This window comes from Dendropsophus ebraccatus, chromosome 4 (genome assembly GCF_027789765.1).
Source record: "Dendropsophus ebraccatus isolate aDenEbr1 chromosome 4, aDenEbr1.pat, whole genome shotgun sequence".
NCBI classification, from domain to species: Eukaryota; Metazoa; Chordata; class Amphibia; order Anura; family Hylidae; genus Dendropsophus; species Dendropsophus ebraccatus.
Genome location: NC_091457.1, coordinates 15,903,401 through 15,928,132, shown reverse-complemented (window position 1 = coordinate 15,928,132; position 24,732 = coordinate 15,903,401). Strand labels below are relative to the sequence as shown.

At 45.2% G+C, this 24,732-nt stretch overlaps 1 protein-coding gene across 1 annotated transcript in view; it reads right to left on the bottom strand.

The window, feature by feature from the left end:
• Positions 1-6,068: 6,068 nt before the first annotated feature.
• Positions 6,069-24,732, bottom strand: part of PAMR1 (peptidase domain containing associated with muscle regeneration 1) — a 48,658-nt gene continuing 29,994 nt past the window's right edge. The window contains exons 7-11 of the mRNA XM_069965156.1: positions 16,608-16,820; positions 12,586-12,652; positions 11,216-11,457; positions 9,221-9,513; positions 6,069-7,142 (exon numbers count right to left, since the gene is read on the bottom strand). Of these exons, the coding sequence (XP_069821257.1) occupies positions 6,606-7,142; positions 9,221-9,513; positions 11,216-11,457; positions 12,586-12,652; positions 16,608-16,820 (1,352 nt within the window). The 3' untranslated portion in view covers positions 6,069-6,605. The remainder of the gene's footprint in view (positions 7,143-9,220; positions 9,514-11,215; positions 11,458-12,585; positions 12,653-16,607; positions 16,821-24,732) is intronic.

The window sequence follows — 24,732 nt, the reverse complement described above, 5'->3', positions numbered from 1 at the left end:
CCCTTGGGCTTCATCCAACTTTAGCATCCATCGCTAATTAAATGCGGCATGCTCAGGTTCAGACTCAAGTTTGCTCAACTCAGATCATTCTAACTAAAAAGTAAATCAATGATGACCACTCATTCCCACGATGTCACTAGCAACACAAGGTCAGCTCTAGATGGAGGACTTGAGGACTTCATCAAACGGCAACATATATCGAAACTTCTTCACTGGCTAAATATTGGGTTTTCCTGGTGAAACACCTTCAAAGGCTTTTGATGGACTTGCTGACTACTTTGGTCTCATCTCGAGCCTATACCTTCTTACCTGGCTTCCTGGTACTGTGCCACAATTGTCGCATTCATTAAGCATGTGGCAACCAAGGTACATTGTTGGGGCAACATCGGCAACAACGTTCATACATTGGCTGCCACATGAGGATGAAACCACAATGAGCTTGTAATACCTTGGACACCGTCTCAACCCAGCCCTTTAACGCAGGTAAGATGGTATCAGGACTGAAATGAGACCAAACCAGAAGTGATCTGCTAAGGAGCAAGGAGACATGATACCTATTCTGCTCCCCTTCTTTTTCTTCTGATTCTCCCATACGTGTGAAGGCTCAACTCAGATGAGCGTGCATGTTCTGCACAATTGGAAAAAGCAGCTTATCTCCCAAAGAACAAAAGGATACACAGTTGAAGTCCAACACACCCAACAGTTCTTTCCCTTGACATCCCGAGACCGAGGGGCCACAAACATATCAGATCATAGGTCAATCCAGCTAAAACGGCCACATCTATGACCAACTGTAGGCTTCAAAAAGTCTTGACCTGGTGATAGTAAAGAAGGTTACAGAGTTGGAGAGTATCATTTACTTGGTGGTTTCCATGTCTCATGATTCGTTTTAACAGGAACATGGTCCACCTTGCTAGGATATAAGGTCCTATTACACCAAACGATTATCAGCCATATTCGGCTAATTATCGGCCGTTAAGGCCGATCATCGCTTAGTGTAATAGCTCCTGTTAAAAGGCAATGATGTCTTTCAACTTGTTGAAAAAATTTAAAGCAATAACAACGGTCTGTGCAATAGGAACAGGGGCGGCGGACCGCCGCTATCTCCTATTGGCTCCCCGTATGATCAGCTCTCCATGCCCCCCCCCCCCCTCTCTTATCCGCTCACTGTCGGCATGTGTAATAGCACGAGGAACAAGCACTAATCTGACAGGTCGGTGCTCACTTGCTCCTCCAGATCGGCCTGTAAATCTGGCCAATTGATTGTGATTGATTTCGATGATCAATCCTATGATGAAGATCTCATGTCCTTTATTCATTTTTTAATCTTCTTCATCTTAAAAAAACAAAAATTAAGGTACTCCGATATGCGAGCCCCCGAATGAAGACTCTTGGCACTCAGGCATATAGTCGTCTCTCGGGATGTCAGTATGAATTATAGAATAGGTAAGATCTTTATCCCACACCACGTCATAAGGAACGGGGGAGAGGATTGTGTTGGTGTGACATTTACATTTCTTGGCGTTTTGTTCTATAACAATCTCCGTAGATTTATACAAAGCCGACAGAGTTGTCCGATGAGCGACTGGTCTGATCTGTGGGATTAGACAACTGCAGACAGAAGAACAATACGCGAAGAGACAATAACGGGGATGATAAGATTGCGGGAGGCTCTGCTGATCCTGTTAAGCAATTTAATACACTACAATTGATATACAGCAGGTTAAAGCGACGCTGTGCTAATACAAATCGGAATGAAGATTAGTGCCGGGATTGTGATTGGTGATTCCTATTAGTGAGTTTATAATGACACCTAGTGGTAAATCTCATCAATGAACTTCAAAGGGAACTTATCATTACATTGACAGACGCACTTTGGGTTCTTTTTCAAGGGGGTGTAGTTAAGGGGATTGCAAAGGTACCATTCCCACCCGGACTCTGGTGCCTTAAGTCGCCCAGTGGCCCCACTACCACATGTATAAATGTCACATTGTAGTTTAGTTGTCCTGTTCTAGATTTTACTCTGGGACTAATGTCACTATTATACGACCTAAAAGGAACTCATCTTGGCACATCATCATCTTGTCAACCTATGGAGACCAAATAATGGGGTAAATAAACCACTCTTTTAGATTATATCAAGGAATTGTTGGAAGGGCCAAAATGGCTACCAAACAAAGATGAAGGTCTCCTGGATGGCCCGGTACTTTTGCCCATGGTTGTGCTCTATCATGCTTTAGGGAAGGGCAGGACTCTTGGTGCCAAAGGAGGATGGAGGCCAGGGCTTACACTCAATTCAGGACACTGAGGACAGGAAGGGAGATTGGAGGCTGGAAAGGAGTTGGTGGGCTGGAGGTCAGGAGATGGCGCATAGACTTGAGTGGAAAATCGTCTATACCGATTTGGCAATTCTTTATTTGAAGAGCAGTAGTGCTGCTTAGACATATACAGCCTGGATATATCATGGAATGGATGGGAAACACCGGACAAGATTACACTCTACCACCATGAGTGTCTCTCGAGTGTTCTGTGCCATCTTTGGTTCTTCAGACTTCTCAATCACATATTTTCAGGTCCAGCATAAGATACAGTTTCTGTGTATGCTTAGAGGTTGGATAGGAGAGGCTACCGGAACAGGTGCTTAAAGTAGTAGGTGCCAGCATGTATGCCAAAGAAGTAGGTAGCGGGCTATGAGGACATGTGCCCAAGTGTTGGGTAGCAGAGAGGATTCCATCAAGCCAGGTTGCCTCAAGGCCCTATTACTTCTGCCAGTGGGGAAAGTGCCAATCCCAATGACTGGCCCCTGTTAACCAAGCAGAGATACGGTGGGGGGGGGGGGGGAGAGACGTTACAATCCCTTAGCACTTCAGAAGCTTGGGAACGCCTCTTTGACTCTTTGCACTGGAAAATAAATCCATTTGCCTACATTCTGGAAGCACTGGCAGATATACGAAAGGTACCATATGTCATCTTGACCTAACAGCTAACAGTATCAACTGTTTAGAGCATGAATTACAGATGACAGATCCACTTTATGCTTCTGGTTAAGCTAGGTCAAGAACATTAGTGGGGCTCTAAAAGTTGAAGCCACCATTGCTGCCTTGGACGTCATAGCCCTGGTAGATGATACAAGACAAAACTTCTCAGGCTCTCAAAGTTTTAGGCAATAGTACTCTGGTAATGGTGCTGGATTTATTCCACTAACCTCCCAGGGCAGGAGAACAGATGCCAACTTAGAACTTGAATCCAGAAGATGCTCATTGAGCCTCGAACCTCAGTGTCCACCAAACTGCATATAGCAATGGGGGAGGAGCTGGTAATGGAGACAAGACCCCTCTTGAGGGTATACCTTTTGATGAGTACACTCTCACCACCGATTTCTGCTTACAAAGCACACACCAATAAGTGATAATTCAGCATTTAGCGTTGACTGTGTGTATTTAACATTCATTATTCCAGCCTTTGGGGACATCATTAGTGCCTCTAAAGATCCCAGATCCTTGGTTTTCCCCATCATGGTATTTAACCCCTCACTGCCTAGAGTCTCCAGTTGAACAATAGACAAGAGCCATGTTTCTTACCTTCTCATTCTATGGATATGCTTATACCTTACATGGAGATCAATGGGTAAAAGTGTTGCATCTAGTTGGGTTTTGATGATCGATCTCTACGCATCTGCTCTATAAATCTTCTGCTCTTATACTGAACCCGCCCGCAGCTCGTCGTGACTCTTCTTCTATATTAATGTTATTACAGATATTCGTTCTTGTACCCTTCTGCCTGGGAAAGACTGTGTGTAGCCAGAAGAAAGCTCACAGCGGTTTTTCTGAGGAGGGGGGGATTAGAATGAATCTTAGTGACCCAGATTTTGGCAGCCCTAACAAGCATATAGATAGAATAGACATACACAAATGGTACACAACTTCTTCAGTCTAAGCTATTGGGTCACTCTGATCACGCCAGGAGTGTAGCTATAGGGGCATAGCGGTAGCAATCGCACCCCGACCATGGTAACTTATGGGGCACAAAAGCTCCTCTGTTACATGAGACCACACTGGTGCTATAAATGGTATATGGTAGGTTAATGGCCCATTACCGGACCCAGAAGCTTTAAGTTACTGGTCAACCATCTAATGTGTATGGTGGCGTGCCAATCACATCTAGTTCTGCTGTGATCAGCTGATTGCCAGTCTAGTATCAATATTAAATAATTTTCAGGATTAGACAATCCCTTTTAGATACTAACTTGGAAGAAAGGATGATACTTGGTCAAAGATGGAATGAAAAGTGGCCTTTGAAGATGTTTTCTGGGACTATTATATTAATGATCTTCCTGACTGATGAGGATTTGACTTCAGGTAATGCATTCAGGACAGTCACCCATTCAATATTTACTAGGTAGAGTGCCACAGAATTGATTATGGTTGTGCCCAGTACTGCAACTCAATGCCATTTAAATGAATGAAACTGAAGCGTGGTACCAGGCAAGGCCACCATCGTATGAATGGCACTATAACTAGTGAGTAATAAAGGGGTTGCAGCCCATTCACTCAGCTAATCAACTGGGGGTGTAAATGGGTGGATAATGTAAAAAGGGTATTCCCATCTCAGCTTGTTATCCCCCATACATAGGATAAGGGATAACAAGATGATCACTCCCACCAAGACCAAGAACAGGGACACACCCGACACACCCGACTTCACCTGCTGAATTCTGTCTGGCCATGTTATGGTTAATCTCTGTTTGGTTCTGCTCTGACTGACAGGTCATTCTGCCAGTGGATCTGTTTTGTTCTCAGGTGTCTGTTCTTGGAGATCAGGGGAATGGTCCAATTACGTTCTGGGCCAGAACCCGGACCTCCTATATAACTAACCTCAGTCTATACACTCATTGTTGGTTATTGACTTTGTCTCTGCCCGCTTGTATCTTCTGTGTATTTGCATTCCCTGATCTTTGCCTTATTCCTTGACCTGCCTTGTTTGCCGCCGGCCCTGACCATATTGCCTGGACTTTGACTACACCAATTGGTTTGTGATTTTGTACCTTTGCTGCCTGATTGTTGTGACCCGGACTGTGTACTATTCTTTATTGTGTTTTGTCTATCTGTCTTGTCTTTGTGTCCCACCTAGCCAGTGTAGGGACCGCTGCCCAGTTGCTCGCCGCCATCTTAGGGCGGATTGTGGCAAGTAGGCAGGGACAGTGGGCTGGGTTCAGCGTCAGAGCTCACTGTCTTGTCTTGTCCTGCTGTCCGGTTCCTGACAGCTGCATCCAACTTTTTCAACCACCGATAGTCAAATACCACCTGCTTGGTTTTGGATGAACCTGAGCGTGCTCGAGGTTCACTCATCTCTAACGGTGAGCGCTTCATTCATTATGGGGAGAATTGCACGCTCTCGGAATTAGTAAAGTTCGCAGCAATCATCTATAACTGCCCTATGCTATAGATAGGGGATACCAAACTGTGATAGGAATACCTCTTTAAAGGGATTGTTCATCAGCTAATTTCTCTACTAATCATTAATATATGGGTCCTGTGTTTAAATAGTGTGGTGGTAGGGGGGTCTAGCATGCATGCTGCTGCTCTTTGGAAGATAAGACAGTTGGACGCCATCCTTGGTATTGGACTTGACATTCCTCATCGCCTACAATATACAGACTGACGCCTATCATCTAAAATAGTTCCACATTAAAGACCTGTAGCAAAAATCTGCTAGGCAATCCCCCATAGAATATCAAATACATTTCCCAACCTGAGGATGTTTGTTTGTCTCATTCCATTTTACCTCCATCAATAAACAACTTGCCAGTAAATGTCGGTCATCAACAAATTTTTATACAAATGTTGTAAAGAATATGTGTGAAGAATTGTCGGGGCTGGAGGTCACATGGTACCACGGCATTTTATGGACTAGTAAAACTAATGGAAATGTTTAGTCTGAGCAATACAAAACTAATTGCATGATGAATGATCACAACTAAAGACAAGCAAACCTCAAGCACACTCATGTTCGTCCGAAGAAGTTGGATGCAGCGCTAAAGAGTCCTGGAAAACATGGACACAGCCTATGGCTGTATCCATGTTTTTCAGGCAGTCTTAGGGCTGCATCCAACTTCTTCAGCCACCAGTAATCAAATTCGGATTCGGACGAGCCAAAGCGTGCGTGAGGTTTGCTCATCTCTAATCACAACTAAATGGGCCAAATGACCAATGCGGCCTAGTACTGCTTCTGTCAGCCAATGGCCACAATTACTGTAGGTGAAAGTATGAGCAGGTGAAACCATACAAACCAATCCTAAGCCAATGTCCATTCATGTAGTTTGCACAATATCCTCAATTAAATAAAAAAAAAAAAATGTCAGCATCCTTGTGTTAACTAACATAGGAGGCCACCTGTAAATTTTTTAGAAATCACAGATATCAAATAGAAGCCGGTGGCCTCACGAATTTCCTAACACTCTACTACATCCGAAGTTACTTCTACAAGTCCGGACGTTGTAGATGTGTGATATTGTGACCCATTATATAAACATGAGGAAAAGCAATTGTGAGGGCAAAAACATCCAACTTTTTGAGGCCTAAGTTCACTCCTTCACTCTTTGAAGTCTACTTCATATTTTTTTCCAACCAGTCTTTAAAACTGATGGCTTTTGTGTACCCCGTATACAGATCCTGGTGACAGGTCTTGTCATAACCCCAGCTGACCAGTCCGACTAGGTTCCAAGTGAGCTCAGGTGACCCCTTTCCTGGCAAAAGAGCCGTGGCAATACCGCCAGTCTCCGAGGGGCATATGTGGGAAGAAGAACCTGGTGCCTGTTTGGCGCAGAACATGCTTTCCGTCACGCTGACGGAGATCCCGTTCTCCTCATACTGCTGCTCGCAGAGGAGGGAGTCCACTGGAAGAACCAACCCTGCACGAATGGTCTCGTTCTTGAAACCTGGAGCTTTTGGGTCAGAGATAATCCGCCAACCACTGGTGACAATTCTGGTGTCCAGTGTGGCCAGGTCAAGATCGGAAGATGAGCTGAGGCACACCGGTTGGACGTTGTTACTCACTCTGGCCTTGTCCAACAGTTTGATGACTGCAATGTCAGAGTCCAGCAGGATGGGGTCATAATTGGGGTGTATGATGACTGCCGAAATCTGGTAAAAAAAACCCATAGTGTTAGAAAATCCAAGAAATTCAATTATAATTAACAATGCTGTGGATAAGTAATAGTGCCGTAGATCTGTTCTGGGTCCTGTTCTTTTCACTATGTTTGTAAGTGACTCAGGAGAAGGTTTGGTAGGTAAGGATAGTGACATATGAGAAGGTTTGGTAGGTAAGGTTAGTGACATAGGAGAAGGTTTGGTAGGTAAGGATAGTGACATAGGAGAAGGTTTGGTAGGTAAGGATAGTGATGTAGGAGAAGGTTTGGTAGGTAAGGACAGTGACATAGGAGAAGGTTTGGTAGGTAAGGATAGTGACATATGAGAAGGTTTGGTAGGTAAGGTTAGTGACATAGGAGAAGGTTTGGTGGGTAAGGATAGTGACATAGGATAAGGTTTGGTAGATAAGGATAGTGACATAGGAGAAGGTTTGGTAGGTAAGGATAGTGACATAGGAGAAGGATTGGTAGATAAGGATAGTGACATAGGAGAAGGATTGGTAGGTAAGGATAGAGACATAGGAGAAGGTTTGGTAGGTAAGGATAGTGACATAGAAGAAGGTTTGAAAGGTAAGGATAGTGACATAGGAGAAGGTTTGGTAGGTAAGGATAGTGACATAGAAGGATTGGTAGATAAGGATAGTGACATAGGAGAAGGTTTGGTAGGTAAGGATAGTGACATAGGAGAAGGGTTGGTAGGTAAGGATAGTGACATAGGAGAAGGTTTGGTAGGTAAGGATAGTGATATAGGAGAAGGTTTGGTAGGTAAGGTTAGTGACATAGGAGAAGGTTTGGTAGGCAAGGTTGGTGACATAGGAGAAGGTTTGGTAGGTAAGGATAGTGACATAGGATAAGGTTTGGTAGATAAGGATAGTGACATAGGAGAAGGTTTGGTGGTAAGGATAGTGACATAGGAGAAGGTTTGGTAGATAAGGATAGTGACATAAGAGAAGGTTTGGTGGTAAGGATAGTGACATAGGAGAAGGTTTGGTAGGTAAGAATAGTGATATTGGAGAAGGTTTGGTAGGTAAGGATAGTAATATAGGAGAAGGTTTGGTAGGTAAGGATAGAGACATAGGAGAAGGTTTGGTAGGTAAGGATAGTGACAGGAGAAGGTTTGGTAGGTAAGGATAGTGACATAGGAGAAGGTTTGGTGGTAAGGATAGTGACACAGGAGGAGGTTTGGTAGGTAAGAATAGTGATATTGGAGAAGGTTTGGTAGGTAAGGATAGTAATATAGGAGAAGGTTTGGTAAGTAAGGATAGAGACATAGGAGAAGGTTTGGTAGGTAAGGATAGTGACAGGAGAAGGTTTGGTAGGTAAGGATAGTGACATAGGAGAAGGTTTGGTAGGTAAGGATAGTGACATAGGAGAAGGGTTGGTAGGTAAGGATAGTGACATAGGAGAAGGGTTGGTAGGTAAGTATAGTGACATAGGATAAGGTTTGGTAGATAAGGATAGTGACATAGGAGAAGGTTTGGTAGGTAAGCATAGTGACACAGTAGAAGGTTTGGTAGGTAAGGATAGTGACATAGGAGAAGGGTTGGTAGATAAGGATAGTGACATAGGCGAAGGTTTGGTAGGTAAGGTTAATAATTAATAATTAAGACCCCCATATGCAAAGGACCAATATACAACATACTGTATAGATTCTCATGTTCATCTCCAACCTGTGGCTCCTCGGCACTAGCAAAACTAGAACTCCCAGCATGCCCAGACAGCCGTGGAGCCACAAGATGGAGACATCAAATACAGCAGCCTGTGATGTCATCAGATGTTAGACGGGGGTTTGGAGCTATAAAGAGCTCCTGTTTTTGTTCTAAATGATAGAAGCCATAACCATATAGCGGTGTACCATAAGGGTCCTAAAGGCCTCCATTGTTAGTATAATATTGTTGTGTATGAAAAACCATCATTCCCGGACCTCGGGGGGATTAGACCTTGAGCAAACACAGACCCTTATATCCTTATCAGAGGCAACCACATCTATTACAGGGAATTCAGCTCGTCTCCTATGGGAAAGACGCTGCCATACTCTATACATCCCTGCTCCCAGTTGCCATGGTTACTGACATGTAGATGCTGCAGGCTCTTGTCATCTCGCTCGTCGTCTCTGTAGAATTTTCCCAACACAACTTTCAGGTCTGACACCTTGATAATGGTGCTCTTGCCGAGGTCAGTCACGCAGTGAGCAGCTATCACCACCGTGCGCTCGTTTAGCAAGGCCCCGCTGCACACCAGGACCCAGGCGCCCTTCCGCAGGTTGATGTCTTTTACTCCATTAGACCTGCGATATAACGCGGCCTGCCACGGCCAACGCATTTCCGACACACGGGGAACGGTGACATTTTCCAGCTTCCCACAAACTAAAACGACACAAAATACAAGAAAATATATCATCATAGTCAATAAAAAATAGTAGGCCTACATACAGCATACAAAGCCATGTCTAAATTACTACATTAAAGGGGTTCCTAAGATAAATAAAATAAATACTTTTTTTTTCTTTCTCAAAAACAGCCCCACCCCTTGTCCTCAGGTTGTGTGTGGAATTACAATACATCTCCATTCACTTCAATGGAACTGAGCTGCAAAACCCACATCCATACTGATGAATGAAGCGGCCATGTTTTTGTAAGCCTGGACAAATCCCTTTAATAGGCCTCACCTCTTAGAGGGGTAGTGCGGCGCTAAACAATTATTCACTAAATAACACACATTACAAAGTTATACAACTTTGTAATATATGTTATGTTAGTGAATCGCCCCCTCTCCCTGTTTTTCCCCCCACCCACACCAGACCTGGAAGTGTAGTGTTCTATACATATCTTTCTCTAGCCGACACCCGTCCACCATCTTGTGCCATGATGTCATCTTCGGACGGACGAACCGCTCCGACCGTCCCTAGTGCCAGTCGCCCTCTGCCGCATCATCAGTTGCTCAGCCATGATTGGCTGAGCACAGTTATGCTCAGCTAATCACGGCTGAGCAGCTGATGACGCAAAACACGTCGGAGCGGTTCGGCCGTCCGTCCGAAGATGACATCATGGCACAAGATGGTGGACAGTGGTCGGCTAGAGGCAGGTATGTATAGAACACTACACTTCCGGGTCTGGTGTGGGTGGGGGGAAACACGGGGAAGGGGGCGATTCACTAACATAACATACATTACAAAGTTGTATAACTTTGTAATGTGTGTTATTTAGTGAATAATTGTTTAGCGCCGCACTAGCCCTTTAAGGGGTTTTCTTAAAGGGGTATTCCAGTGTCAAAGGAAACTTTTTTATTATTATTATAGTTATGCACACGAAGGTGCTCTGAGACAATAAAAAAAAAAAAAAAAACAATACTTACCTTCCTTACTCTTTTCCAGTACTCCTGTACCAAACTTTTAGGGCTGGAACATGGAATTGGCCGCTTAGCCAATCAGTGGCTGCAACATTGTCATTCAGTGGCTAAGCGGGCAATTCTGTGTTCCAGTCCCAACCCTGGTCCAGGGCTGTGTGATAATGGTGGCAGCAGTAGCGGAATATAATAGGTCTGTTTTGGGCAGTAGCCCGGGGCCCTGAGCTCCTGGGGGGCCCATGGCCACCCAAAAAGACTTATACTTTCAGTAGTGTAATGTCTCCTGGCTGCAGTTCTGCCATGACTTGCAAAATATTGCTACTTTACCATAATGTTGCACAAATCAGGACATCATGACATCATCTATCCTGTATTATGAACACCACGCTAGTGTTGCCATAGTTACAGTCGGGTGGGGGGGCCCAGGCTTGGTGAACAACCCCGGGCCGCTGGTAAAGTTAATCCACCCCTGGGTGGCAGTGGGTTAGGTGAGTATAACTTTATGTTTTAATCCCCCCCCCCCCCCCTTAGAATAATAAATAAAATTCTGAACGTGTAGTGATGGCAAGAAGCCAGAATTTTTTAAATTTACTTGACTGCACAAATGGTATAGAAGTCCATGCCGTAACCTAGTATCCAAAATTACAATTCCCAGCATGCTTTGACAGTTGTGGACAGGTTGTATATAACCCATTGTAATGGGTGATTAGAAGTAGAACTTACTAGTGATGCAGGATGGAGCTCGTCCACTCCATTTCCCGGTTTTCAGACAGGTCCTCCTGCTACTTCCCGCGCGCCGGTAGAATGGGGAGACACATTCGTACTGTATTTGTGTGTGAAGGTGCTGGTATCCTTTAGGGAGTTCTCCAGGAGGTAATGGTGACTTCTTTGTGGGGTAAATTTCAATCTTCTCCTTGGTGAATGTGGACGATGAAGAGGAGTAAAGTTGGTGAAGTGGAGTCTCCCTGAATAAGAGAAGGCATTAGAGTCAAGGAAGTGGGTGGCCAGTTGGTTGTCTACGACTAGTGTTGAGCGGATCTGTCAAACTGTTCGGGTTCGGCACTGTTCCCAACCTAAAGGCTTGATATTTGATTCCTCGTGGCTGCAGAAATTGGTGTCTTGGAAAACATGGATATAGCCCATGTTTTCCTGGCAGCCCTAGGATGGCATCCAACTTCGGCAACTGTGGAGAAACACATGCCAAGCCTTCGGGTTCGGAGAACATTGCCAGACCTGAGCATGTGGTGAAGAGGAGTCTCCCTGAATAAGAGAAGGCATTGGAGTCAAGGAAATGGGTGGCCATTAGGTTGTCTACGACTAGTGTTGAGCGGATCTGTCAAACTGTTCGGGTTCGGCAACATTCTCCGAACCTTGAACGCTTGGCATTTGGTTCCCCATGGCAGCAGAAACTGGAGTCTTGGAAAACATGCATACAGTCTATGTTTTCCCAGCAGCCTTAAGACGCCATCCAACTTCTGCAGCTGTGGGGAAACAAATGTCAAGCCTTCAGGTTCGGAGAACATTGCCGGACCTGAACAGTTTGGACCTGACAAATCTGCTCTACACCAGCAACGACTATAGAATGAGCTTGTTCATTTGACTAAAGTGGTTGTGTATAGTCCTGGGTCAAGTCTAAGGTTATATCCGCCATCTATTGAGAAGGTGCAGTGATTACCAAGCTACATTTCAATAGCAAACGTCATGCAACTTTGTTGTCTCGTTTAGCAGGTTTTTTTTTATAGCTTTATGCATATGTTTTGGAAGATAAATTTATGTTAATCCATCACATAAACTTTCTACGAAGCTTCCACAATCAGCTTCCTGCATCAAACCCAAAGACTTTGCATTTATTCCATTACATCTGTTCCACTTTTTATCTATGGCAGGATCACATTATCATCCAAGACGGGGACGGATTATATATGGAGTGATAGAGAAACCAAGACACAAAATGGATGGCGTAAGACCGGATTATCCTTAACATGCACAATCCTCTTTTTTTAAGATACGACTAATGATGTATTTCATGTTTAGTAAGTAGATCTAGACGGCTTACAACGTTCAGGGCCGCGACAGGGGGTGTAATAGCTCACCGTGACTGAACCTGCGATGGCAGCACTTTCTGGCGCACCAGGTCTGGAATCTTGGGCTCCCGACAAGCTAAAACCAAGACCGGAGAAAGTCTGGTTAAATAAGGCCGTACAGATTAGATAGAAGAAGATCAGTGGTTCAGCAACTGTTAAATGATTACAAACAGCACAGCGAGAAATGGGTTACACTAGGCATTAAACTACTGCAGCTGAGATGAAAGGGAAGCCTTGATTTACCTCTGAGGGACAGTGAGGATCCTCTAGAGAATAGATATACTATGCAGGTACTCGGTCTTTCTCTATCTCTCTCTCCAGCACATAGCACATGCTAAGCCCCGTCCCTACTTCCTGTGTGTTGTTTTGATTGTTACTAGAGACAGAATTCCCCTAACAACAGGGAGTAAATAGCAGATTTCAAAGAAAAGTGATATCTAGTGGCCAGGACTGTAGAGCTGTTTTCCTGGGTAAGGAGTCAGCTTTGGTAAAAGAAGTGATTTATAGAAATGGAATATAGGAATCACATAGCATATCAATTTTAACCCAAAGTGTATGGGCACCTTGTGATCTCTGGCAGGGTGTATTAGGAGTACTAACATGGCAGTTTCCATATATATATGTTCTGCATGACTGAATGTTCATTAATTCTCAATGAAGAACGGAGGGGTGAGCCGCTGCCAGACTCTGGTAGCAGCTTTTTCTCTGGGAAGAAAAGAGTCAGGAGGCCCCCATACAGTTTGGATGGTCAGCCAGTTCCGCCATGGTAGGTACAGCTGACTTTTGATTAAAATGTATCGGCGATATTAGGATAAAAAAATCAATATCAGATTGGTAGGGACTGACTCCCAGCACCTTATGGATCAGCTGAGTAAAGGGGTTCACGTGAACGCTGCAGCCTCTTCATCTTTTACAAGGCACAGCGCCATACATTTGATGGTGGCTATTCCTGAGATTACAGCTTCTTCCATCAGCTGATTGACAGAGGGTGCCAGAGCAGGAGAGGTTTTCTACGAAGATTTGCTACTACTCTAGACAGTTCCTGACATGGACAGCGGTGGCAGCAGAGAGCACTGTGTCAGACTGGAAAGAATACACCACTTCCTGCAGGACATGCATCAGCTGATAAGTACTGTAATACAAGATTTTTTTTTTTTATTATGTTTAAATCTGTATAGCTTTCTGACACTAGTTGGTTTTTTTAAAAAAAATTCTAGAGTATCCCTTTAAGCGCCCTTTAATTCTGAGTTCTTTTCTAAGGCAGGACAGCCATGGAATATAGAACAAAGTAGATTTTCTTTTTTCTCATTTCCTCTCCCCTTTACTTAGGATTGCATCCGGCACCATTAATGTTTTTATCAGCTAAGGCCGGAGTTGCTCTTTAAACATATTTTTTCAGATTATATTTAGCTATTACCCTGAAATGAAAATGGAATTACACAGAAAATATCCACTTTCAATTTGTCTAACTGTACACGTGTAATCCGGATAAGAGCCGAAGAACACCCGGAGAGCGCGCGTCACTGGCTTTAACCAGATGTGCGCTGGAATCTGATCTACTGGAAGGCAAAAAGTCAAGGGAACTTTATCACTCACAGGGGTCCAAATAGTTGGGGGAAAAAAAAAGTGTCCAATTTTCTTACAGCGCCACCACAGTAGAAATTAAGTACTACATGGAGGTCTATTTATAGTCGCTCTTTGCTATGGCTCAACATTCTTTAATATTGAATATGAAAACAGTCTTTCTAAACCAGACAATCCCTTTAAGCAATACTGATTGCACAAACATAGTAAATATCAGCTGGATACGGTATATAGGACACCTATGTGTAGGATGATTTGTGTGGTGCAGATGTGTACTGAAAATGTCTCCGCTTATATGTCTCTGTATATTACTATCCACTAACCTAGAATGAGATATAGTGAATAGAATGTAATAACCATCTAAACAGATAAAGAGTCACATGACTTATACTGACGACTACGCGTATCAATGGAATGAGGTCATATTGATCGGATGTCGCCCTGGTGTTATTCAGTATGGTCTGCCCTACTTCCCAATGAGCATCTGTGAAAAGTTTTTTAAGGGTTCTTCAGAAGATGGTAGCGATATTGTCATGTGGCATCTTAGCATGTGTGTAACTTAGATGGTCACTGTGGTTCTAAGAAACCTTGTATGAATCAATAATACAAGTGAATGTAAAAGTTGGAGGAAGAAGACTGTGCCACTTGGCATGGGAACGAGGAGAAGGTGAGGTTCTTTATTTTTTGCTGGTGTTGGTATGAGGGCACCCGTCTACCTACCAGGGGCACCTAACTACCTACTGAGAGACCCGTCTACCTACCAGGGGCACCTAACTACCTACTGAGAGACCCGTCTACCTATCAGGGGCACCTAACTACCTACTGAGGGACCCATCTACCTACCAGGGGCACCTAACTACCTACTGAGGGACCTGTCTACCTACCACGGGCACCTAACTACCTACTGAGGGACCCATCTACCTACCAGGCGCACCTAACTACCTACTGAGGGACCTGTCTACCTACTGAGGGACCCATCTACCTACCAGGGGCACCTAATTACCTACTGAAGGACCTGTCTACCTACCAGGGGCACCTAACTACCTACTTAAGGACCTGTCTACCTACCAGGGGCACCTAACTATCTACTGAGGGACCTGTCTGCCTACCAGGGGCACCTAACTACCTACTGAGGGACCTGTCTACCTACCACGGGCACCTAACTACCTACTGAGGGACCCATCTACCTACCAGGGGCACCTAACTACCTACTGAGGGACCTGTCTACCTACCACGGGCACCTAACTACCTACTGAGGGACCCATCTACCTACCAGGGGCACCTAACTACCTACTGAAGGACCTGTCTACCTACCAGTGGCACCTAACTACCTACTGATGGACCTGTCTACCTACCAGGGGCACCTACCTAAAGGGTAAACTACCTACCTACTGGGGGAGCTGTCTACCTATTAGGGGTGGCTAACATCTTGAGGGAAACCTCCCTAGCTAATAGGGCAAACGACCTACTCCCTAAGGGGAGCAACCTAACAAATAAGAGAAACAATTTACACACTGGGGACATCTACCCACTTGGGGACCCTTCTACCTTATGGGGACCTACCTTTTTATGGGTAGGACCAACCTTTCTACTGGAAGGACCCATCTATCTACTGAAGGACTGTACCTACCTAATAAGGGGAACCTAACTACCTTATGGGGGAAACTACCTACCCACTAAGAGGACTTACCTTCCTAATAGAAGAAATTATCTACATCCTGGGGACACCAACTTACTTAGGAGACCTACCTACGTTATGGGTGACCTATTTGCCTACTGGGAAGAGCAACCATCTTACTGGGAGGAACAAGCTACCTACTAGAGAAATCTAACTACCTAATGGGGAAATCTACCTACCTAACAGAGGGACCTAGCTACTCCTCCAATCCACCCCCTACCCCAACTTTCTTATCTACCCACTGTTACTGTCGTGACTGGAAGAAGTCATCTTGGCTGTCTGATGTCACCTGTAGTCATAGGATGAATGGTCACCTATACTGTCTGCAGAACATGCATAGGGCTGGTATGTTACTGTATGATGGTAATATTGCTCTGTATATAGTAACAACATGCAGTCATAGGTAGATATGATAAAAGATGGATCACACATGGATTTGAGCCATTGGCCTTTTCATTCTCCTGTAATAACTCCATGTGTTGTCAGCCGTGATCTATATGGCCCTGTTCTCGGGGGAAATCACTCTGTACTGATAGTAATGTATAATTTAATAACATGTCGTGTTCACATTCAGTTTCCAATTGACAACTCAGCACATTCAGCTGGAGGACTAATGGAGATGGGGCAAGTAATGGACATCACTGACAGGTTCAGCCTTAATCTTGAATCTATATTGAGTCCTAGACAGAGGATCTGGGCTGGACCCTAAGACCCTGCACAAGTAAGAGCACAGTATATATATATATATCAGGAGAATCTTACACTTTACCTTTAATGCAGACCGGCTGCTTCCCAGACCATTGACCGGTTTCTAGACATTTCCGCTCCTGGTTTCCGCTGAGGACATAGGAGTTGTTACAGAAGTAGTTGATGGTGGAACCAATCTTGATCCGGTTCCCATATGTGAATCCCCCCTGCTCAGATAATTCTTTATATCCATTAAGTGGTGGTCCTGGATCTGTGCAGCTCTTCTCCTCTATAACTAAAAGATGAAATCACCATGTAAGTAAAAAAAAAAATGTAAGCCTACACCTATATCTACAGTACATCAATTATACAGGCAGACAAGGAGGCAGCACTACCTATAGCTACATCATATACAGAGAGACAAGGAAGCAATACTACCTATACCTACATAATATACAGAGAGAGAGAGAGAGAGAGAGACAAGGAGGCAGCACTACCTATAGCTACATCATATACAGAGAGAGACAAGGAAGCAATACTACCTATACCTACATCATATACAGAGAGAGAGAGAGAGAGAGAGAGAGAGAGACAAGGTGGCAGTACTACCTATATCTACATCATATACAGAGAGAGATAAGGAAGCAGTACTACCTATACCAACAAGGTGGCAGTATGGTATCCCACCACAGGTGTTTTTGTCACTCATGTGCACCTCTCAAAAAGCTTCCTCTTTCAGGTTTAAAAGTGGTGATGAAGTAGTCTGAAATTTCACCACTAGGTGTCAGTATTTTGTATGTCTATGTATTGCACAGCTGAGGAGGGTCATGGGTTAATGTTTTATGTGTACCATGTGTTGTTGTTGACCAATAGGAGGTGCTCTCTACTTCTGACCTATCACTTTTCTTTTTTATTATGCACACACTCATCCCCACCATTTACAGGGAAGCTCACTTTAAGCCCCTGTAGGAGGAGACACTGGTGGAAGGAAGTGCACAGTCAGTCTTAACCAGATTCTCAGAGAGGGAAGACGCAAAACCTACTGTTTCTGCTGTAGTTAAGCCAGGGCCTGCCTACTGCCAGGACTCCTGACAGGGACAAGATCAGTCTAGTCTAGACACTCAAGTGTATAGATGCAGCTAGAGACAACCTTGGCTATTACTACGTTCAGTATGCAGTGCTAAGCACTTTAACCTCTTAAGGACATATGACGTACCGGTACGTCATATGTCCTCATTAGCACTTCAAAGCGGGGCCGCGCTGCGGCCCCGCTTTGAAGCGCCATGGTCCCGGGTGCCGCGTGTAGCCCGGGACCGCCGCTATTAGCGGGCATGGTCTGATCGCCGTGCCCGCTAATTAGCTAATCGGAGGCAGCTGTCAAAGTTGACAGCTGCCTCCGATTACCGGAGGCAACCTTTCCCTGGTGTCTAGTGGGGGAGATCGCTCCTCCGGGACGTTGTCCCGGAGGAGCGATCTCCGTTACTGATGCCGGCCGGGGACTCATCCAAGATGGCGCCGTCCCCGACTCGGCACTCGTTTACTTCCGGCTGCAGCAGCCGGAAGTAAACGAGTGCCTATCTCATTGATCTCTGCAGCATATCTATGCTGCTGAGATCTCAATGAGAGATCAAAGTATATATACTAGAAGTCCCCTAGGGGGGCTTCTAGTATAAGTGTAAAAAAAAAGAAAAAAAGTTTTGTTTATAGTAAAAAGCCCCCTCCCCCCTTTTCCCAGGTTTTAAATAAAAGTAAACAAATAAATAAATAAATAAACATGTTTGGTATCGCCGCGTGCGTAATCGCCCGAACTATTAATTAATCACATTCCTGATCTCGCACGGTAAACGGCGTCAGCGCAAAAAAATCCCAAAGTGCAAAATTGCGCATTTTTGGTTGCATCAAATCCAGAAAAAAATGTAATAAAAAGCGATCAAAAAGTTGTATATGCGCAATCAAGATACCGATAGAAAGAACACATCATGGCGCAAAAAATGACACCTGACACAGCCCCATAGACCAAAGGATAAAAGCGCTATAAGCCTGGGAATGGAGCGATTTTAAGGAACGTATATTTGTTAACAATGGTTTGAATTTTTTATAGGCCATCAGATACAATATAAGTTATACATGTTATATATCGTTTTAATCGTAACGACTTGAGGAACATGCATAACAAGTCAGTTTTACCCCAGGGTGAATGGCGTAAAAACACAGTTCCCCCAAATAAAAGAAATGCGTTTTTTTTTTCAATTTCACCACACTTTGAATTTTTTTCTGGTTTCGTAGTGTACCAAATGCAAAAATTCAGCCTGTCATTGCAAAGTACAATTAGTGACGCAAAAAATAAGGGCTCATGTGGGTTTCTAGGTGGAAAAATGTAAGTGCTATGGCCTTTTAAACACAAGGAGGAAAAACCGAAAACGCAAAAACGAAAATGGGCCCCGTCCTTAAGGGGTTAAAGGGAGAGGAGTCCAGGAACACCCTAACCCACACCGAGAAAACATCTAAAAAGCACAGGGCAGTATCCTGAACACAAGAGGAACTAGCCTGGATAGGACAAAGCTACCGTAAAGAAGGTCTACGTATCCTATCTCGCAATGCAGGTAACTGGGACATCCCCGGACACTTAGCTAAGCCCAGATAACTAGAGCTGGGGCTTTTAGTACCCTGACAGGATGGATAGCTCAACACTGTAGGGCTCAAAGTGGTCAGACACAGTTTAAACACAACTACAAGTAAACTTCTCACTATAAAGTATATCTCTTGAAGTTCCGGCAGGGTACACAGCAACATTGGATTGGGGCTCCTCCGACAAACTCCTCTACTCTCCAAGCACCGCTACAACTACCTCTCTTCGACTCTACTCCTTCAGCACCTCCTTAAGCACAACTAGTTTAAGTACTAAAAGTCTGTGTCAGAGATTTATCTATTCTACAAAAGTGTATTGTGCTGCTGAAGAACTTGACAGTAAAGCTGTTCTATTTTTACATTACTGGGACTCTGTCATACTTTGTAACGCACCAGCACCCATACACACAGCACCTTACACCTTGGGTTATTTTTCCCCTTTCTGTGGGTGGTGGTACCAATAGTCCGGGTGGGTCAGATGCCACTCCGGACTGCCGTGACAAGAGCCCAAGGGGCCCGCAACAACCCGGCAGGTCACTGACCATTTGTGGAACACAGCCAACTACATAAACAAAGCAGGTATCAACATCACACCTGTGTGCTGGACTCGCACTGGCGTCACGACAATACCACCTTTGGCTGAGCTGACAACGCAACGCAACACAACACCTAGTCCACCACAGGAGTACATCATTTACATAGAGAGACAAGGAAGCAGAACTATCTGTACTGACATGATTCACAGGGAAATGCAAAAAGCAGCACTATCTGTAACTATATCTTTTACAGGGAGAGACAAGACCGCAGTACTACCTATACAAATTACAGGAAGAGACAAGACCGCAGTACTACCTATACAAATTACAGGAAGAGACAAGACTGCAGTACTACCTATGCAAATTACAGGGAGAGATAAGACTGCAGTACTACCTATATAAATTACAGGGAGAGATAAGACTGCAGTACTACCTATACCTATATAAATTACAGGGAGAGACAAGGCAACAGTACTACTACCTATACCCAGAGCCGGCGTCAGCACCCGGCATACTCGGGCAAGTGCCGGGGCCCACGGCCGCCCAAGGGGCCCCCGACACTTGCCCGAGCAGTGAGCCAGACGCCCACCGCATCACCAACCCAGTGATCCGGGGGGGCGGGTGCTGCCGACCCCAAGTCCGGGGGTGGGCTGGAGGGGCTGGGGAAGGACCTGCCGTGTTTGCTGCACTGGGGAAGGACCTGTGGTGACGTCATAAGGGGGCGGGGCTGAGAACGGGAGAGGATGCAGGTGGGTGAAGGACCTGTGATCATTGTCATGTGACATGAGGAGGCGGGGCTCACTTATACCTTCCCTCTGAATGCTGTGAGTTTTAGTCCTACTCTTATATCTCCTACTTTAATGTCCTCTGATCTCCCATAATAGCAGGCTGTCCATGCTGGGAGTTGTAGTACTCCTCTTAATTCTCCTCCTGTGAAGTCCTCTAATCTCCCATAATAACAGGCTGGATATGCTGGGAGTTGTAGTACTCCTCTTAAATCTCCTCCTGTAATGTCCTCTGATCTCCCATAATAACAGGATGGACATGCTGGAAGTTGTAGACCTATTATATCTCCTCCTGTAATGTCCTCTGATCTCCCATAATAACAGGCTGGACACGCTGGGAGTTGTAGTCCTCATACCTCCTCCTGTAATGTCCTCTGATCACCCATAATAACAGGCTGTCCATGCTGGGAGTTGTAGTACTCCTCTTAAATCTCCTCCTGTAATGTCCTCTGATCTCCCATAATAACAGGCTGGATATGCTGGGAGTTGTAGTCCTATTATATATCCTCCTGTAATGTCCTCTGATCTCCCATAATGACAGGCTGAACACGCTGGGAATTGTAGTTCCCCCTGGTATACCTCATGTAATGCCTCCTGATTGTAACTCCATTCTAGCCTGCTCTATGGTGAACGAGTTAGAATACAGACTCCAGGGGAGGACCTCCTTCTAGCAACTCCATTCTAGTCCATTCTAGCATGGATGCGCTCTCACCAACAGGTGCAGAGCAATGACATCATCACGCCTGCTGGTGGATCCACAAGGTGCACACAAGGGAGAAGAGGACCCGTCCCCCGCCCGGATTAGTAAGTATGATTTTATTTTTTTATTTTCTTGTGTTGAGGGAGAGCAGGGGGCATTTCTATGGGGGCAGGGGACATTACTATAGGGGCTGAGCAGGGGGCATTTCTATGGGGGCAGGGGGCATTACTATGTGGACAGAGCAGGGGACATTACTATGGAAAGCAGGGGACATTACTATGGGGGCAGGGGACATTACTATGTGGAGCAGGGGACATTACTATGGGGAGCAGGGGACATTACTATGGGGGCAGGGGACATTACTATGAAGACAGAGCAGGGGGCATTACTAGGGGGGCAGGGGACATTACTATGGGGGCAGGGGACATTACTATGGGGGCTGGGGACATTACTATGGGGCAGAGCAGGGGGCATTACTATGGGGACAGAGGGTATTATTACTATATGGAGGGCACAGCATGGGGACATTATTACTATATGGGGGGCACAGCACAGGACCCACAAACCTCCTTACAGGGCCGTTTCTGCCATGAGGCGGAATGAGTATTCCGCCTCAGGCGGCAGATTCTGCGCCCCTGCAGGGGGCGGCAGACAGCAGCCCTGCGCCTGCAGCCGCTCACCTGTCCTGCCGCAGCCGTCCGGTCCCGCCGCCAACGCTTACCGCTGTCCCGCGCCGTCAGTCAGCAGCTGTTATCGCCCTCCAGCGAGTCGTGAGTGCCCGTGGTCAGCGGGGGCCGCGATGCCCCCGCTGACCCCAGGCACTCACGACTCTCTGGAGGGCGATGACAGCTGCTGACTGACGGCACTGGAGCGCGGAAAGGAACAGCGGTGGGACGGGACGGCTGCGGCAGGACAGGTGAGCGGCTGCAGGGTCGGGAGACAGCGGTGAGCGGGACGGGACGGCTGCTGCAGGACAGGTGAGTGCGGGGCGTCCAGGCGCGGGTGATTCGGTTACGGCGGGGGGGGGGGGGGGGGGATGCGCGAGGTGCAGGCGCGGGTGATCCGGTTACGGCGGCGGGGGGGGGGGGGGGGGGGCGGGAGGGGGTTGTCAGGGGGCGGCCGCCTGAGGTTTGCCTCAGGCGGCAGAAACCCCAGAATCGGCCCTGCCTCCTTACTTTACTGCACATGACACCAAACAGTGGAGTTACTACTGTATAGGAGCCTATGGGTGGAAAAAAGGGAAAGAAGTTGCTGGAAATGTGCGGAGCCTAAGATGTTTGTCTGACAGGTCCTGAAGAGATTAATTGTAGCTGGAAGAAATCATCATGGTGGTCTGGGCCAGATGGAGAGGAAACGGAGAGCGATCGCCTCAGATCAAAGAAGACGTCACCTGTGAGTTACTGAATTACGTTTTTTTCGGTATTTTGTCAAACTTTATTTGGTAGGTGTGCCCCGAGGTGTGCTATACAAAGGGGCCCGTTGAGGCTTTCTCGCCCAAGGGCTCACAAAAACCTGGAGCCGGCCCTGCCTATACCTATATAAATTAAAGGTAGAGACAAGGCAACAGTACATCAATTACAGGAAGAAACAAATCACCAGTACTACCTATAGCTACATCAATTACAGGGAGAGACAAGGCAGCAGTACTACCTGTACATATATAAATTAAAGGTAGAGACAAGGCAGCAGTACTACCTATAGCAACATCAATTACAGGGAGAAACAAGGAAGCAGTACTACCTATACCTATATCAATTACAGGGAAAGACAAGGCAGCAGTACTACCTGTATATATATCAATTACAGGGTGAGACAAGGCAGCAGTACTACCTATACCTACATCATTTACAGGGAGAGACAAGGCAGCAGTACTAACTATACCTATACAAATTACAAGGAAAGACAAGGCACCGGTACTACCTATCACTACTTAAATTACAGGGAGAGACAAGGCAGCAGTACTAACTACACCTATAAAATTACAGGGAGACACAAGGGACCAGTACTACCTATACCTACATAAATTACAGGCAGAGACAAGGCAGCAGTACTAACTATACATATACAGATTACAGGAAGAGACAAGGCAGCAGTACTACCTGTACATATATCAATTACAGGGAGAGACAAGGCAGCAGTACTACCTATACCTATAAAATTACAGGGAGAGAAAAGGCACTAGTACTACCTATCCCTATATAAATTACAGGGAGAGACAAGGCAGCATTACTAACTATACCTATACAAATTACAGGGAGAGACAAGGCACCACTACTACCTATAGCTACATCAATTACAGGCAGAGACAAGGCAGAAGAAGTAGTAACTATACATATACAGATTACAGGAAGAGACAAGGTAGCAGTACTACCTGTACATATATCAATTACAGGGAGAGGCAAGAATCAGCAATAGGTTTACCTATTACTGTACACAAAGAATCAAGGAGACAATATTATCTGCACCTATATTATTTACAAAGAGACATTGCTCCCTCTACCTGCATTATTTACAAAGAGGGACAAGGAGGCAGTACTATCTGTAACCACATCATTTATTGAGAGGGACATGGTGGTATTAATACATGTATTTATATAATTTACAGAAAGTGACAGGAAATCAGTGGTATATGTTCCTACATGATTTACATGGGGAGACAGGAAGGCAGTACTATCTGTTAATATATAATTTACATGGAGAGACAGGAAGGCAGTACTATCTGTTGATATATATCATTTACATGGGGAGACAGGAAGGCAGTACTATCTGTTGATAAATCATTTACATGGGGAGACAGGCAGGGAAAGGCAGTACTATCTGTATCTGCTAGCTATTTCTAATGATTGCAAAGGAAGCAATATTCTCTGTATCTACATCATTTATAGGGAGAGACAGGGAGGTAGTACCATCTGTGCCCACATTGTTCTGTAGGTCAATCCTTTACAACCAGCTTAAAGGGGAACTTCGTTTTTTGTTTTTTTTTTTGTTTGTTTTTTGTTTTTTTTTATTCAACAGGTACTATAAAGTTATAAATGCTTGTAAATGACTTCCATTACTTACCAGCTGCTGTATGCCCTGCAGGAAGTGGTGTATTCTTTCCAGTCTGACACAGTGCTCTCTGCTGCCACCTCTGTCCATGTCAGGAACTGTCCGAAGCAGGAGAGGTTTTCTAAAGGGATTTGATCCTACTCTGGACAGTTCCTGACATGGACAGAGGTGGCAGCAGGGAGCACTGTGTCAGACTGGAAAGAATACACCACTTCCTGCAGGACATCCAGCAGCTGATAAGTACTGGAAGACTTGAGATTTTTAAACAGAAGTAAATTGCAAATTTGTATAACTTTCTAAAATCATAATCCCCAGTTATTCATCCTCTGACATACTGTGCCAAATGCCCCGTGCTAAACACATAGCGACACACGATTTCTGGTAAAACCAAGAGCCGCAATCGGCAAGGACGAAAAATGCGCACATCAAAAATTCAATTACAATGAGGGAGAAAGAGAATGACACGAACCATCTGCGCTGTAGGATTAATGAATAAAATGTCCGTGAAGC